We start from the raw sequence: 18,885 nt of genomic DNA, 5'->3' as shown, positions 1-18,885 counted from the left end.
TTTCTACTTAGGATGTTTCTTTCAGTTTTTATGATGTGATTTGAAAACTTGTAATCTGCTACAAAGAAAAAATTGATGTCCAGTTTCATAGAGGGCTGTTAGTTTTGTCCTGAGGCAATAAGATTTGTATAACATGCATAAAATTTGCCTATAAAGATTGCCACATAGATTAGTATCTTTATCATTGAATGGGTATTGAACAGAATGATGACAGATTTAAGAAAACATTGTAAAGAAAAATTGTGTAAAGAAATTGCATATAAACAAAGTGTCATTTTGGTGAAATCAGCACATCCAACTTTTTTGTTATGTGGTTAATACTGTTGCAAGACCAAGATAAAGTTCAACACATAAATGGTTTTAAAGCCTGAAAGACCTTTTTCTGTGCTGTAAAACTAGGAAACCATTCAGAAGAAAGAGTATCACTGTGCTGTATAGGGTTCATATTACAATACAATTGCCACAGGCTTCATAAATAGAAAAAATTATTTCAGTTCTTTTTTTTAAGTTTTTTTATTTATTTTGAGAGAAAAAGAGAGAGAGTGAGAAAGAGAGAATCCCAAGCAGACTCCCCACCATCAGCACAGAGCCCAATGTGGATCTTGAACCCACAAACCATGAGGACATGACCTGAGCTGAAATCAAGAGTCAGATGCTCAACCAACTGAGCCACCCAAACACCCCACTGTTTTTGTTCTTAAACTTGGGTGCCATAGTTCACTTTTTGCAGCTTAAAGTTTCGTAAGATGTATTTTTTTGTTTTGCGCTGATTGCCGCTGTTGTCTTGCACATATCTTTCTGGAAATGCTTACTACCTTTGACGTTGTGACCACTCATTTTTCTCAAAACTCTCTGCTCTTGATACTCCTGGTTCCCCCTTTCTTGCCACCAATCCGTTTCTTCATTCATCTGTCTGTCTGTCCTTCCTTTTTCTTTCTTTCTTTTCTTTTTTTTTTTTTTTTTTTTTTGCTTCTCTTTTGCACTTTTTCCCCTCTGCCAGTTTCCCTAAAGGTTGATTCCCCCACTACAATTCTCTTTATTCATCCATATTGGATGATTATATCATCTATACAGGATGGACTCCAACTTGTGTGCCTAACACCCTCAAATCTTATCTCGAGCCCTGATTCTTGAACTCCAGATTCACACATTAAACCTTTCTAGACCTGTCTACTTGGATATCCCATCAGATGTCATCATCTTGCCCTCTCTTACTCCTATATTCCCAACTAAGTTATCGACAGTTCCACTCCCACACCCCCAGGGCATCCTAGAAGCTGCCTACATCCAACCACTGGGTGCTGCTCAGGACACTTACCCCATTCATCTCCCCCTTCAACCTTAATACTAGTATGTACTTCAAACCATGCTCCTGTGTCACCTGGATAATTGCAGTAGCTTCCTACTTGGTAACATTAACTCTTCCTTCAATCTGTAGCTCACACTGAAGTTAGACAGATGTACAGAAAACAACAACAAAAAACAACCACCTTTCCACTGCTTAAAATCGGTTCCCATGTTCTATAGAGTCTAAAAAGTAAAGACTCATTTACTTCAAATTGATCCAAGTCCCTGCAGTATCTGGCTTCTACCTTCCTCTCTAATGCATTCCCAACATCCCTTACTCTCATCTCATATATCACTAGGAAACAAAGGCTTGTATTTCTCCTCAGACACTAGGCTTCTTCAGGCTTATATGCCTTTTTCTGTATTAGCCACTCTGTTTGGAACATTCCTCCCAGCTTTCCCATTGGTCCATTCTCCTTCATCCTCAGATCCAGCACAGCTTTATTCCTCCCAGGACTCCTCCTTTGAGCCTTGAGGTTGTGCCTTCTCTTGTCCAAGCACGCAGGGGTCAGCTGATTAAAACTGGTGTGGCTGCCCTCTTATACCAAAAATACCTTGAGGGCAAAAAATACCTACTCCTCTATATCCCCATTAGCTACCACAGTGCTTAGAGCACAGAGGGGATGTTCAGTAGGTGTTTAACTGAACAAAACAAAATTGAATTTGACTTCGTGAGGCCTGATATTAAAGAACTCATATTGACTCATAGGCATCACCTCTTTCTTTCCTAAGAATTCAGAAATCATTTTAAATAAACTGTTTGAGAATTTTTCTAGAGATTAAGCTTACCAGTTTGCTTCTGGATTTTATTTTCTCTGCTGAGGCAACTGAAAAGACATTTTCCTACCTTCCATCTTTTGACATCTATCCTGTTCTGAGCGGTTTCTCAATATTTACCAATAGTGCTTCTGTCACTTCCTCTGAAAGTCCTTTCTGGATCTTGTCAAGAAATTTCTCTGAATCTGGAGATTGAATTCCACTGAATTACATGACGGTCATATCTCTTTTAAGCGCTTCACTTCCCAACTTGTCATACTCCTTTTCCCTATTTCTGTTTAAAGGACATTCTCTTTGAAAGGAGATAAAAACACATCTATGGCTGTGGAATCAATTTAACGTAAGTGTGCTGGGGTCACAACCATCATTTTCTTTGAAAGGAGATAAAAACGCATCTACAGCTGTGGAATCAATTTAACGTTAAGTGTGATGGGGTCATGCTCTCATAATTGCCTACCCTTAAGGATTACTGCCATCACCTCAGTTCTTTAGACAGACCTAGGACAAAGATAACTGGAGACACTGCTGGGCAACACAGAGGCGGTCTTTTCTCCATTTCAACAAATCTCCTGATGCGCCATACACAGAGCATCTCAGGAGGGTTTCATTATTTTTCTTCCAAGTAGCACTATCCTCCTCTTACATCTTACATCTGACTATATTCCTAGAGGCTTGGCACATTTTTTTTTCTGCATAGCGACATATGTGACCCAAGTATGTTTTCTCTTTCTTACCTCTTGACCTTCCCTATACATAATACAGAATAAGTTCTGTGCTAAAATATCAGATCACTTTGTCCCAACCTAAAAAAAAAAAAAACAAAACAAAAAAAAAACCCTTTGTAATAAGTTCAAAATATAACAGAAGTGAGTTAAAATTATTTTTTTGACAAATTCTTCAGTACTTGTAATACACCAGCCTCTGTGTCACTGAGGGTACGCTTGGACTACAGTCCCTGACCCTGAGAAGTGTGTAAGGTTGTCATAAAAACACAGAATAGCGTGTTAGCTTGGCAGCTTTAACATTTTAACTTTTTACAGAGGTCATAAATCAAGAGAAGGAGTTCTTTTTTAATTTTTTTTAACATTTATTTCTTTTTGAGAGACAGAGAGAGAGCACAAGCAGGGGAGGGGCATAGAGAGAAACACCGAATCTGAAGCAGGCTCCAGGCTCTGAGCTGTCAGTACAGAGCCCGATGCGGGGCTCAAATTCACAAACTGTGAGATCGTGACCTGAGCCAAAGTTGGATGCTTAACGGATTGAGCCACCCAGGCATCTTAAGAGAAAGAGTTCTAAGGAGACCGTTTGGGAAGTAATGTGTGTCATGTACAATATGGAGGACACAGCGAATTGACGTTTGGCTGTACCTGGAAAATCACAATGTAGGAGTCAAGCTGGTCGGGTGCTCTGATGGATGAGCAAAAAAGAGGGGCTGCATCAGGATTAGACAGTATTCCTTGAGTTTGTCAAGGCAACAGTTGCAGAAAGGTTGCCATGGACCAAATGTGAGCCAGGCACACAGGGGAGAGAGCCAGAATGAACTCGTCTTAGGTCTTGTCTGCAGGCGCCATCTAGAGGGGTGAACGAGCCTAAGCAGAAGCACTGCCAATGCTAAAGGACTGAGGAATGATTAAGTGACCCACAAGAGTAGAGATGCATCATCCTCATCAAGGGAACAGCAAATGAGAAATACACAACTACGGGAGTGAGGGCTCTCTAAAGAACACACAAAAGTGCCTGTGAGAAAGAGAATCAGTTTTCTTCCATCATCTAAGACCAGAGCATGTGATCACCATGATGATAGCCACTAAGAAAGAACTTCCCTGCTCCTTTTGCCTTTCCTCCCTCTGTCCTGTCCCAAGCTTGGAAGTATCTGAAATATTCATCGGCAGCAATGGGGAGATGGCTTGAAAGGTCTAGGCAAGAAGAAAAGACAGAATGCCCCCCCCTCTTCTGTGAGCGCAGTCCTCCCATCTACGGTGAGCCCATAGCAAGGGTCCCCACCCCTCAGGCACAGAGCTACTCAGAACATTAGGAAGCATGGGGTAAAGAATGCCGAATTTCTTGAGTAAGTTATATATGGCTTCCCAGAGCAGGTAACTCTTAATCACATTCTTAAAGAATGAGTAGAAATGTGTGAAATCGGATATTTGGGAAGAGAGTTCCAGCTCAGGAAAAATCACCAGCAACAATGAAGGCCCAGAAACACACAGTGTGTTGGGTATGCAGTGAGCTGTTTAGTGCAACAGGGCACAGGGCCAGTTGTGGTGCCCAGTGATTCCAGAAAAATGGACTCCAGTCAGATAAGGAGAGGTCTTGTATGCCATGTTAAAACTTTGAGTAAAACTTTCCTCAGCATTAAGAAATCTACTAAAATACATCCTGAGTAAATAATGCTTATTAAATTTGATTTCCACCTTCCAAAATTTTAAATTTAATCCAGATATGCTCCCATGTTGCGTTATGCTTGCAAAGATGTCACCTCTATAATGTTAACTTTCCATTTACTCTCTCTGGGGTCATTCCTCCATGGTGAAGCTGCTTCTTGGTGTTTACATTTTTTTCTTGCCTCCAGATTTCACAGTCTACACAAACATTCATTTTAAAACCTTTCCATGACAGCTAGTATAGCTGTCTGGTATAACAGCTAGCTAAACCTGTGTAAGCTTTAAATAGTCAGCTAAGTTCATGGGCTACTTTTTAAAACACCGAGAACAAGATATAAATAGGTATACCCATAAAAGTCCTAACTTTCTCATTGTCAAACTTTTCCTCCCTTCAGGAGATACAGGCTACCCTTCTACCTGCCCCCCAAAGTCTGATTTCCACTTTGGCTTCCTCAACCTACTCTACCTAGGGACCCCCTTCTCTGCCTCCAGTGGAGCATTTCTGACATCTCAGCTCATGGGATCCTGCCACCCCCTAGGATTTCTGTCTATCCCTGTGATCAACAAGTGTTATGAAAAAAGGAACAGCAGCAGTCCTCAAATTCAGAACCCTGGCTAGACTGTCCCTCAACATAAAAAAGCACTTTCTCCTGAGAAAAAGCCTTGTAAATTCCCCACCATCTTTTCCCAAACAGTAACTGACTTGCCTGAGTTACAGCTAATTGACCAATTTTCCCCAACAGAGAAATTTCTTTGTATGACAGAAATCTCTTGAAACAGAAAAGTGAGTATAATTCTAGCTGATCTTATCTCACTGCACCTCCTGGAGTCAAATTTGTGGCATGTGATTCTGACATGGATGTGTGTGTGTGTGTGTGTGTGTGTGTGTTGTTTTTTCCTTCTCCAGTCTGTGGGATCTGTCAAGTCTGATGATTGTGACAAACATCCAGGGTCACAGGGCCAATGAGATAGTTGGCCTGGTGGGTTGAAGTATTCTTAATTTGTCCTTTGGTGCCTCCCTAGAGCCTACCCTGCACTTTGGGAATGCTGAGTATCATGTCGATGAAAGTGCTGGCTCCTTAGAGATCTGTGTCTGGAGGACAGGCCCTGACCTTTCACAAGCATCATCTGTCACTGTGCGCTCCAGGAAGACAGAGCCAGCATCAGCAGAAGGTGAGAGGGCCATTTTTAAAAAAATGTGTCATGGGGTTCCTGGGTGGTTCATTTGGTTGAGCATCTGACTCTTGATTTCGGTGCAGGTCATATCTCATGGTTCATGAGTTCTAGCCTCGCATCAGGCTCTGTGCTGATAGCACAGAGCCTGCTTGGGATTCTCTGTCTCCCTCTCTCTCTCTGTCCCCTCCCTCTCATGCTCTCTCTTTCAAAAATAAATAAATAAACATTTTTTTTAAATAAAAAATATATCATTATCAAGATATATGTATAGGGTGGAGACTAGTCTGTTAAGTGTAGTATGCCTGGTCTTTGTTAATGGACCCTGATTTTAAGTTTCTCCTACCTGAGCACATAGATGGTCTGTGTATGTAATGACTTTTGCTGTTTATAAAACAGACTTTATGATCCATTCATTACCCATTGGATTGTCATGGACCAAAATTAATTTTCCGAAGTTCAGAATATTTGTAGATACTACAAGCTGTTCGTAACAGTATTTCAGACCAAAATACTTCTTTAATGGCTGAACCAGGCCCATCTCCTGGGGAAACCCAGGTACTGTTAGACCCTAGAAGGATAGGAGGTTTGCACTCTGACTCAGGCATTTTCCTTGGCTTAAGCATCGTGTCTTCATGGCCCACTCACCTTTGCCCCTCTTGATATGGACAATTAAGGCCTGGCTGACAGTGGAGCTAGACAGTTCTGGATACTACCTGCTCTGGCAAGCCTGTCGGCTGCTTTACCAAAAAATAAAACAAACAAACAAAAACCCAAAACACAGAATAATTCAACAGGAAAAGAAAGGGAAATTTCCATCTACAATGATATCCACATTTTCTCATTTGTCATCTGGGACCTTTTAGTCTCCTGGGTCATGGACAATCAGTTAGTTCAGGATATCCAAGGCACATGAGAATATTTTAAGATAAAAGCACAAATCTTGCAAATAAAACCCAGCAATATTAAAGTCTACACTAACTAATGAGGCATCAAGAGAATAAAATCTATATTGACCTCTCAAATTGTAAACCCAGTTTCAACATGTACCCATAAACAGGAATATAAAGAAGGAAAATAAAGACAGATTTAGAGCACGGTGCTTGCTCTTGGAAGAATTCACATGTTATAACTCTCCAGTGATTATATCATAGCACATGATACATGAAACCAGTAATGATCCTTACAAGGTTTTTTAGTGGGTTTTTGTTTTTTTTCTTCTTGCTTCTTTTTCTTTTCTCTTCTTTCTTTTTCTTAATTTACAGAGGTCATTTTTCACTCTCTATGTGTTTGTGGAAACAAAAATAAATAGACTAATTGGCTTATTGGGCTATTTTGCTTGTGGTTGGGAAAATAAAATTCGAATTCATTTAGATAAATCCCTTTGCATACAAGTAATGACCCTTCTGCTAGCTCTCAGGTGGGGATGGACTAATAGAAATAATGCATCTGTGGAGCACCTGGGTGGCTAAGTCAGTTGAACGTCCAACTTCGCCTCCGGTCATGATCTCACAGTTCATGGGTTTGAGCCCCACGTCGGGCTCTGTGCTGACAGCTCAGAGCCAGGAGCCTGCTTTGAATTCTGTGTCTCCCTTTCTCTCTGCTCCTCCCCTGCTGTGCTCTATCTCTCTCTGTCTCTCAAAAATAAGTAGATGCTAAAAAAAAATTTTTTTTTAAAGTAATGCTTCTGCTCAGCTTGGTTAATTAACAATAATAATTATGCATACATAGTTATACTATATCATTATAACTTGTTACATAAATAATAATTATAATTTCTTTGTACTAGATGCCTACTATTTGCCAGACTCCATGCTAGAATCTTTGCTTTATTATCTCTAATCTTCACAACAACCTTGTAAAAGAGCAATAATTACCCCATTTTGCAATTAAAGAAACTGAGACTCAGAGAGTTTCAGTAGTTGGTACAAGTAAGCAATAAACTCAAGACCTGAACCAAAGTGTAAAAGATCCAAAAGTCTCTTTTCCTTACTCTCCTGCCCTGGTATTTTTCAGCATAATCTTGCTTTGCCTTTCTTAAATGTAATTATTTAATGGCTTTTTTAAAAAATATCTTTGCAACAATCTCAAACTTAACAGAAAAGTGACAAGTACAGGAAAAGCAGGGGGTTTTTTTTCCTGAACCATTGAGAGTAGGTTGCCAATAAACTTGGAACCATCTCTCTGAAAACTTGGATTGCCATTCCTACAAAGATATTTTCCTTTATGACCACAATGCAAGCATAAAATCAGGAAATTAACTTGATAAAATTACTGCAATTTAATCCAAACACCTCATTCAAGATCCACCAGGTCTGATGTTTCCTTATAATTAGATTCAGGCTCTGCATCTTTGGCAGGAAAGTTGCAGAGATGACACTGTGTTGTCACTGGAGCCAATCAAACGGCACACCATTTCCATTTATCCTATTAATGGTGGTGTTCACTTTGATCACTTGGTAGTGGTATCTTCCAGGTCTCCCCACTGTGAAGTTATTTTTCTCCCTTTGCAATTAATAATTATTTTATGGAGAGATACCTTGAGACAATATAAATATTCTGTTCCTCGATTTATTAATATATTCATATTACCTAGGGTTCTCTATTGTATTCTATTGGTTATAATTTACTGCTGTCTTTACATTTGATGACTTTTTTAAATAAGTAGCAAAGAAATTATATGATTAGGTGCACTAACTTACAAAATAATAATGCAGAAAGTGGCACCAACTCCATGACTTAGTAAAATTGAGCAGAATGTGATAAGGTTAACCAAATATCTAGCAAAGGTGAATGAGTGAAACCTAATGAAAATTAAATTCCTGATAGTTATCTTAACAATAAAAATTAAAAAGATAAATTCTTCACTACAAATTGAAGTTGCCTTCAGAGAACCTTCAGTCTATCAGTGGGATTTTTGTGGAAGTACTTAAAAAGTGATGTGCCTGGTCTCAACACGGAGAACACTGATGAGGATGGCCCATGCTCATGGATGAGAGACTATCATGGCATTCAGTAGAATATGGAAACTTTCTCTTTCTGGGGGTTGAGCCCACAAAATATGATTCTGAAATTGCTGTGCATATAGGAGAATGTGATTATTCCCTGAAGAAAATTTTTCTTTGAAGGAAAACTTGTGAAAGTGAATCCTACAGTCTCACTCTTGACCTTTCCTTTCCCACTAGCTGGAATAGATTATGTTGGCATCAGCCGAAATCTGGGCTTTGCACCAGGAGTGCATATGCAGATATTCCAAGTGACAATCCTTGATGACCTGGGACAACCCATCTTGGAGGGTCCAGAGAGCTTTGAATTAGTTCTCCAGATGCCAGTGGGTGCAGTGCTTGGAGAACCAAATAAAACCACCATTTTCATCAATGACACCATCACTGACTGTAAGCAGAGTACTTGTAGTTCCTTTGATTGAAAGACTTTAAGGACTTAACAGCCAAAATATGTCTCCTAACAACAGAATGAAACTGTACTGTATTAACAGCTTAGCAACTCTGGAATATCAATGATATTGTACTGTTATTGATGTTATATGTATGCTGGTGATATACACAAATATAGCTTATGTGACTGTATGGATACAGAGATATGCACATATACAGAGAGAGGACTGAGCCCACAAAAGATTAGACTGTTTTCTTGTTTTCCTTTTCCTATTTTCTTTTACTTTGTTTCTAAAGCTCATGAAAAACATTGTCATCAATTAAATCAAAAGTTAAGAACAAAAGGGTCGGCTTCTCTTTGCCAATTGATGCTCAACATGAAGCACCTTTCACCCACATACATACTGTCACCCTCTTTCAGTTTTTCAGGTTATCGTGATAAGAGCGCCCTAACTGAAATTTGCCCATGCGCTGAAAGCTCCTTTTTGCGAATTGCTCAATTTTCCTCCACAAGTCCTTTTATCAGAGCCACTTAGGTAGGAAAATCCTTTCATCACCTCTCCCTTCTTTTGCAAATGCCTTTATAAAAGATGATTTTAAAAAAGCAATAAAATGATTTTTTTAATGCAAGTATCAAAAAAGAGAAGAAAGAAAAGTTGAAGAGTTGCATAATCCCCAAACTGCCCAATTAGTTCTTAAAGAAGTTTAAAGTTGGCAATATAAATTACCGACAGCATGCCTTAGCTAATACCCCATAAATCCGAGTTTCCCAACTATTTTGAAAAACACATCTTCGTTCCCGTCATATCTTTTAGGTATTTCTTTGACAAACGCTTTTTAAATCTGTTTCAGACATGACTTAACCTATTTGCAAGCCAACATTGCACATAACAACTGTTCCAAAAAACAAAACAAAACAAAACAAAACATTTCAAGAAGCCTTCCCCACAGATAGTGAAGGGGACGAGAAGGCCCTTGGCTGCCACGTGATCTACGTATTTAGGTAGAGAAGTCCCTGTCATCAACCTGGGTTTTGCTTCCTTACTAGACAACGTCAGCTTCTCCAACCAGAGAGGAGATTTTTCCAAGCTACCTTGTAACTCTTGACCTCACTTCTCCTTAAAATGAGAAATTTGGACTTGATTTCCAGTTCTAATTCCTGTCTGAGTACTTATCTATCAACAGAAAATCACTCTCCCTCATCTTATAATTTGCCCAGTTACCAGGATCAAAAATCTTTTAAACTCAGTTCAATTCAACAGACATTTATTGGGCTTCTCCAATGTGTCAAAAAGATATGAACCCTTCATAAATGTTTTTTTAAGTAATGAAAAAACTATGTATTGGCCAGGATAACTCTTAGGTACACCCAACAGTCCCCAAGTGAAGCAACCATCCTAAACTTCCCATTGAGCACCTCTGTGCCCATGATAAGTCCACATTGTCAGCCTTATAGAGAAAGCCACAGAGGATTCTAGTTTGAACCTGAAATTAATCCCGGTCTTCCAGTGTTTTTCAGCCATTCTCTCTCCCTCTTCCCCCCACCCTTCTCTCTCTCATTCTGTCCTTGGTGAAGGAACTCCATTGAGAAGAATGCAGTGTTTATGCATGCATCATTTTTGTTGGGTAACATTACCAACAGTGCTTTCTGTGAGGTCAGTCTGTTCGATTCCTAATTTCCTCCCAGGAAGACATGCCTGGAAGCAAAATGACTTTTTTTAGGCTTCTAGGATTTAATCTGGTGTATTCTATACAACTTTAGTTGTACTAAATGAATGTACATGCTGAATGAAGGTGATCTAACAGTCTAAAAGAGTGAAAAATGCCCAGTTTCCTACCAAGAATGGACTGACACACTATGGAAAATTGGACTCATTTTCATTCCTCACATATTCTTTCCTCATGCTAACATTTTTAGGGAATAAAAAGTATGTACATATTTTTCTCATTAATTCTTAATGGAGATATACCAGCCGCATCCAGGATGTTGCTGCTACTGCATAAAACTATACGTGGAAAAGTGTTGTATATTTTATTCTAGTATCCAGAGTCCAGTTTAAGGAGCCCAATTTACAGGAGCGCTGCCTGAAAAAGACAAGCAGCCAAGCGCAGTCATTTTACTGGAGCAGAGGAGACACCAGCTGTCAGTCCATACACTGCTGTACCCACCAGGTTTCAGCCCAGTTGATGATGGACCATGAGGAGCAGCCCAACACTGATGACTCCACAATCCATTTTCTACCAGGTAAGCATTCTGCAAATTTTTTGCCATGAGGCACCACAATGTTGTACCTCCTAACCTTATTATAATAATGAATAATTATAAACAACCTAAATGTTCCCTGCTAGGGAAATTGTTAAATGAATTGTGGGACATCTACTTGATAGAATAATATGAATTCTAGATTACCAGTGATCATGTTGCTATTGTAATCTTTAAACATATGAAAGAGAGTAAAAAGGACATGCCTGGAAAAGATAATAACTTTGTTTTAGGGTAATGAGATTATCAGCCTTTTTTTCCCCCAAACCTACTGAATAGTTACATTGGTAAATATATGTGTTCAAGAGCACACTGTTGCTACTTAGACATTAAGAAAATTAAGCAGGTTATAATGACCTCACTCTGTTACATTATCACAATTTATGACAGAAGCAAATGGGGTCCCTTGGGAATATTAGCCCTGACTTTAGAAAAATGACCTGGATACAAAGAGGTATCCCCAGAACTAAATACAATAGAAGTGAAAATAAGAGAAAAAGGTAAACAGAGTTGCAAAACTGGGTTTCACCAAAGGTGTCTCTAAATATGATGAGGCGGAGACAAGGAAACAAAACAGAATCTTACAGGTGTAATAGGCTGAAAATGGCCTCCAAGGAATTCAGGTCCTCCCTGGAGTGCATGAATTTTGCCTTACATGGAAAAAGGATCTCTGCACATGAAATTAAATTAAGGGTCTTGAGATGGGAAGACTCCTGGATGGGCCCAAACTGTGATCACAAATGCCCTTGTAAGCAAGAGATGCTGGAGATCACACATAGAAGAGAAGAGATTGGGTGATGGGGCCACAAGCCAAGGGAGGCCGGCAGCCACCAAAGCTGAGAGAGACGAGAAGTGGCTCCTCCTCTAGAGCCTCTGGGAGCAGAGCCACCTGCCCTCGCCTAGATTTTGTCCCAGTGATACTGATTTCAGACTTTTATATTTGTATACCCCTGTAAGTCAAATTCATAATGCTCAGATGAAAGGCAAGTAATGATGTGATCTTTCATATCCTTGAAAGAATATTTTCAGAGCAGGGGGCATATATGCAGCTGTCTTCCTTTCTTTTTACTCATTTACCAGCCTCTCTTGACCTGAGGTTCATGTTGTCATTTGAAGGACCCAGTGCCTCAGACCCCTCCATTCTTAGTATTGAGGCATATCTTGACACTATGATATGTCAACTGAATTCAGGTGAGAGCAAACACAAATATGTTGGACTTTTTATGAAGCCTTGTTCTTTTGACTCTACAGTGGAACATCAATTTTAAAAACATGATGGGCAGTCAGGAATCATCCCAAATGCTTGCCTTCTCCACCCACCCCCCACATTTATAATATTAAACGAGGAATTTGGGTTCAAAATTATAATCAAGACAGAAGTATACCATAATTTTGTGTTAAGAATATTATATTATAATTCTTTAAAAATTGGTGATTCATGCAGTGATCTCTACTAACCAAGAATTTAATTAACCAGAACCATTCAATCCATCTTTCTAGAAATTCAGCAGTGTACTTACTGTTCTTAATATGATCTATTTGTTTGGTAAATATTAGGATGCATGAAAAAAAACAGTTTACTGCTGTAAAAGATGTGGATGTGATAGTGTTCTAGAAGGAAACAAGATTGGGATATTCTACATTAGGCCTCATAACGTGACTAGTACAAAGCACGCACATAAATGACTGAATGCAGATCATGCATTTGAAATTCCTAAAACATCTTCAGTAAAAGAAAGTTTGAGTCTGTCACGTTACTCTTTTTTTGTCCAGCACCTAACACCACACTTGACACATAGGATTATTTTCAAGATTACAAATAAATGAGCAAATAAATTGATGACTCTAAATACATGATTAAAGTACTATTCTTCTGGGGTGCCTGGGTGGCTGTCGGTTAAGTGTCCAATTTTGGCTTAGGTCATGATCTCACAGTTTGTGAGTTCAAGCACCGTGTCGGGCTCTGCACTGACAGCTCAGAGCCTGAAGCCTGCTTTGGATTCTGTGTCTCCCTCTTGCGCTCTGCCCCTCCCCTGCTTGTGCTCTCTCTCTCTCTCTCTCTCTTACTCTCTCTCTCTCTCTCTCAAAAATCAATAAATAAACATTTAAAAATAATAATAAAGTGCTATTCTTCCTAAAGGAATTTTTATTGGGTCAGGGTCCCAACAGGAAATCATGGCACACTCAAAAGCATTTAACTGGAGAGAGTTCAATGAGGGGAATATTGCAGAGGTGTGGGTGGGATTGCGGCAACCAAAAAGGGGGCAGAAGCACTGAGGGAGCAGCGACCATTGTCGCCATCAGGAGGCCTGAAGAGGCAAGGACAGAGCAGTGTGCCAGAACCTGGAGAGAACAATACCTGGAACCCTACAGAGAGAAGAACCACCCAGTAGGAGCCATATGTGCAGGGAGAGCCAGGGAATCAGTATCCTAAGCTCTCTCTGCTCCCACACCCTGCTTTCCTGAGGGCACTTCCCATCAGGGAGATCCAACAGGAAGCCAGAGGGAAAGGGAGCTCATGGTCCACTGGTGTCATCTTCCAGGGTACCAGAGAACTGGGACAGTGGATCTGGAAGAAATGGACAGAGACTATTACCGGCTCACAAGTAAACTATACAGACAACCTCTATGGGAATTATGGGCATCTGACTCATAAGAAAGCTCCGCTCATCATTACCAGGTGCATGTTCTACATCTGAATCTGAAGGACAAAGGGACAAATTAATGCAATAAAATAAGGACTACAGTTTCTTCGGTACGGTCACTTTAGTATTGTCAGTAAACATCCCACAGCGGAATACTGAGATAATCTAATGAAAAATAAGGCAATGCCCTGGGACCACATATTACCCATTTTGCTGCTTTTGAAATGACATTTGTGTATTTCTATTTCAGATGGCCAAACCTATTGTGTGCATTGAAGACACGCATAGTGTTGCAGATGTCACCTTTCCAGCTGTTGCCCAAGTGATGTCTCTTCTTATTGACGATGACGCGTCGACCACTGAAAACAAGGAAAGGCCTCTGCTGGTTTCCCACTTGCATATGTGACCATAGGACACATTTTCAGTGCTCTGCTCAGCCCAGCATGCATTAGCCCCCAAAATAGTCACTTGCGCTCGTAGCTAACAAATGCCATGGGTATGCCATAAACAAAACTCTGTGAGCCTCCTATTCTAGCTTACTCATTTCTCTGTAATCTGAAATCCTGTAGGCCCAAATTACCTTAACACATTGATGTTGGTGTTTTTTGGTGTTTTAGTCTGTAGGTAATGATTCTTCTCCAATTGGGAGTATGGGTACTTGCCAACAGGTCTCTGACTGGATGTCAGGTTATACCAGACCAGATCGTAATGGGAAATTTGATGCCTCTCCCTCAAACATTAGTGATATGTATTCGAACTATTTTAATGAAAACAAATATGGTATGGACTAAAATAGAAAACTGTCCTTACTAAGACAAGCCACACATTTTAAAAGTGTTTTCTCATTTCCTCTTCTTGCTCAGCTCCCCAGGGTGACATGTAAATACATGGCCAAATGGCCTTTTTGCAGTCAGAGCTACTCAGTAGAAATGTTTGATCCACACAGACATAACCTAAAAGAATGCGTCTTTTTCTCCCACTTTTTGTCTCATCTTAGGCCTGTAATCCCCAAATCTTCCAATTATAAGATTTGTTCTTGACTGAAAACATTAATGACACCTTAACCCCGTATGGCTGGCTGGCCAGGGCCTCCAGCAGCAGTGATGGGGACTGCAGGAAGCCGACTGCAACACTTTCTTCACTGACACAAAATCCATCACACTTGACCCCATCTCTGTCCAAGCCGGCTCAAGAGGAGAGTGGGCAGCTTGAACTGTCAGTACCAGTGGTGATGTGGGGCTTGCACTTCTGAGTCCAGTTGTCATTGTAAACAAAGAGGACGGGGAGTGGTAGTACCCCAAAAGTAAATTCCTTGGCACAAGGGCTGCATAATGAAAAGAGAAAATTATAATTGCTTGAAACCTACAGAAGTTGGTCCATGCCGTATTCATTCTTCACCACTGAAATAACGTGACTTCTGGCATATGTAAAATATCTCAGAGCACATTAAGCCAGATTTGGGGGTAGGCATTTTTTTACATCTATTTTGCATCTTTTTCTGTACTATAATGAGATGAATGGAAGATAAATGGATTTTTTTTTAACTTTCCAAAAAAGAAAGCCCATACACTTGTTAGTTTGAATATAAGTTGGTGCAGCCACTGTGGAAAATAGCATGGAAGTTCCTCAACAAATTAAACATAGAAACACCATACAATCCAGTAGTAATCCCACTACTGAGTATTTACCCAAAGGAAATAAAAACACTGATTCAAAGATGTATGTGTCCCTATATTCATTGCAGCATTATTTATAATAGCCAAGATACGGAAGCAACCCAAGTGTCCACCCATGGATGAAAGAAGATTCCATACACGTGGAATATTACCAGAAATCAGAAGACTTCATAAAAAAAGAATGAGATATTGCCATTTGCAACAACATGGATGGACCTACCAGGCATTATGCTAAGTGAAATAATTCAGACAGAGAATGACAAATACCATATTTGTCATATGATTTCACTTATATGTGGAATCTAAAAAACAAAACAAGGGACGCCTGGGTGGCTCAGTCAGTTGGGTGTCCAACTTCGGCTCAGGTCATGATCTCACAGCTTGTGGGTTCAAGCCCCACATTAGGCTCTGTGCTGATGGCTCAGAGCCTGGAGCCTGCTTTGGATTCTATGTCTCCCTCCCTATCTGCCCTTCCCCCACTGATGCTCTGTCTCTTTCTGTCTCAAAAATAAATTTAAAAAACATTTAAAAATTTTTCAATAAATAAAAATTAAATTAAATTAAAAAATAAAAAGCAAAACAAGCAACATAAATAGAATCATAAATACAGAGAACAAACTGGTGGCTGTCAGAGGGGTGAGCTTTTATACCCATAAAATAAATGTTAAATCAAAGGGATAGCCATTTTCAGGTCACAGAATGCATGTCCAGTCTCAGTGTGTGAAATGGATAGCAACTTTGTCTAAGATAGAGCACCCCATTCATGAGATAGTGTGTGTAAGTGGTCCACAACAGGGCTAGTGGGTGGGACTCCCCATGAGGAGGAAGCCTCTACAAACAACCTGGACCTCATATCAATGCAAACTCCATGCAACAATTTTTAAACCTAATGTGTTTTTCCACTGGGTCCAGACTCCCCTGCTCCTCAACCCCCTAAGACACTCCCAGCCATCTAGCCATTGTAGGCAATAAGTATACTTGAGTTTCTTCCTCCTCTTTCTTTTCTCAAGTCATTCTGAATCTGATCTGTTGTGCGTTTTACATAAAAATCAACTAATAAAAAATAATTTCACTAAGCAGGTGTTTGTGTTCATGTGTACTTATAATTTTTTATGTCTACAGTCCTATCTTTCAAGGACTAGAAGAAATCCATCAGAGGGTCAGCTGAAAACCTCCACAGAGGGAAGTGTTCCATACATTTGCATCTTGTTGAAACAAGAAATCAAACCTCTTTGGACAGGAATTGTTTGGGAAAAAAATACATTAAAAGAGGGGTGTCTGGCTGGCTCAGAAAAGCACACAATTCTTGATTGCGGGGTCATGAGTTTGAGCTCCACATTGAGTTTAGAGACTACTTAAAAATAAATAAACAAACTTTTTTTTTTTAAACTTTTTTTTTTCAACGTTTATTTATTTTTTGGGGACACAGAGAGACAGAGCATGAACGGGGGAGGGGCAGAGAGAGAGGGAGACACAGAATCAGAAACAGGCTCCAGGCTCTGAGCCATCAGCCCAGAGCCTGACGCGGGGCTCGAACTCACAGACCGCGAGATCGTGACCTGGCTGAAGTCGGACGCCCAACCGACTGCGCCACCCAGGCGCCCCTAAATAAACAAACTTTTTAAAAAAATACATTAATGGGTGCCTGGGTGGTTCAGTCGGTTAAGCATTCAACTTTGGCTCAGGTCATGATTTCGCGGTCCATGAGTTGGAGCTCCATATCAGGCTCTGTGCTAACAGCTCAGAGCCTGCAGCCTGCTTCAGATTTTGTGTCTCGCTCTCTACCTCTCTCTCTCTCTCTCTCTCTCAAAATAATAAACATTTAAAAAATTTAAATACATTAGAAGATTATTATTAATCAATTTATTCCAAGATTCTCTCCCTTGTTATACAGAAGTCAATATTTTCCAAAGACAATTGTCAGTGACTCCATTTCCTCATCTGCAAAATGAGAGTATCTTCTTTGTAGGATTGTTGGGAATAAATGTGATGACATATGTACATTAGTAATTATTAGGCACTCGACAAATTGTGACTACTATTTCTTTCCTTATTAACCCTGGACTAGCCAGTGGCTTATATTTTCATTAGAATCTGTTTCTCCAGGTTGCTGTCAGCCTCATCTGCTGGCACAGAAGAAGCTGAAACTTCCTCAGCCAAGATTTAATATATGGGCCTGATGGGGACTGATTATCCCAATCTGATCAAAATAATTGTGATGATGTTTAAGGTAAATGGTAAGCATTACTGTAAAACCAAAGCTATAATTATTGCTTTCACTGAGAGAGGAGGGGGACCCTCCGGGCCATGCCACAGGCCACTGGAAGAACTAGAGCTAGAGATGGGACCCAGGTGCCCGTCCTTGAGTCCTGACCTATGTAGGGTACCTCTCTGTGAATGCTGCCTGTTATCTCCACATGGGTTTAGGCCAACTTCAAGCTCACTCTCAGTCCTAATGGCACCTGTGTGGGCAGTCACAAGTGCTCCAATTTTCTAGACAACAGTAAGCTTCACCAAGAATGCTTCACCACAACACCTGCCAGGCATGGACAGAGCAGCCCTTATGAGTACTATACCTCCCTGAGAACTGTCTGCACCCTCCACTTTTACCAGAAATCAGTAGTTACTATGACACGTCTTAACTGCTGGCTAAGCGTGGTGATGACCAGGTGGCCTTCTGAGAGTCTCTGCTGAGAAGGGACAAAACAGCACTCCAGTCCCTGTGACCGAGGACAGACAAGCCATGCAAGACTTGGAGAAAGCCTAAGTGTGGGGGATCCCGGGTTCATTAGTGAGGCTACTCCAAGACTAAAATTTCAAATGAGCTTTAGATGCCATTGTAATCCATTATCACTAGCTACTTATTTGAAGTTGACAGAAAAGATTTTTTAAATCATTTTCTCATGTAATCCTTAGTCACATGCAAAATATTTAAAAACACCCCATAATAAAAATTTTTAAAAACCCTGAGTTACTCAGGGTAACAGGGGCAGAATTAAGGCGTGAACCCACATCATCTCCCAATTGTACGCCTCCCCATATGCCATATGAAGTAGAGAATGCATTCGAATGCCCGCGAGGAGCGAGGAGCACGTACACGTAGCTGGTAGGGATGGAATTGAACAAGGATTCCTGGAAGCCACGGACAATGAGGCTTGCACTGATTCAACTGAAGTGTATGGGCTAAAGTGCTTTAATACAGTGAGCTTAAAGCCGGTAACC

The 18,885-nt window shown here is 40.3% G+C and overlaps 1 protein-coding gene across 1 annotated transcript in view; it reads left to right on the top strand.

Annotated features, from left to right (window-relative positions):
- Nucleotides 1–9,111, top strand: part of FREM3 (FRAS1 related extracellular matrix 3) — an 85,452-nt gene extending 76,341 nt beyond the window's left edge. Inside the window, exons 7-8 of the mRNA XM_047092075.1 lie at nt 5,535–5,684; nt 8,870–9,111. Coding sequence (XP_046948031.1) covers nt 5,535–5,684; nt 8,870–9,111 — 392 coding nt within the window. The remainder of the gene's footprint in view (nt 1–5,534; nt 5,685–8,869) is intronic.
- Nucleotides 9,112–18,885: the final 9,774 nt, after the last annotated feature.

The sequence above is a fragment of the Lynx rufus genome, unplaced genomic scaffold, assembly GCF_022079265.1.
Source record: "Lynx rufus isolate CCGP_SWC_20201006 ecotype Redwood Valley unplaced genomic scaffold, mLynRuf1.p SCAF_3, whole genome shotgun sequence".
Lineage (NCBI taxonomy): Eukaryota > Metazoa > Chordata > Mammalia > Carnivora > Felidae > Lynx > Lynx rufus.
This window is presented reverse-complemented; position numbering and strand designations above follow the sequence as displayed.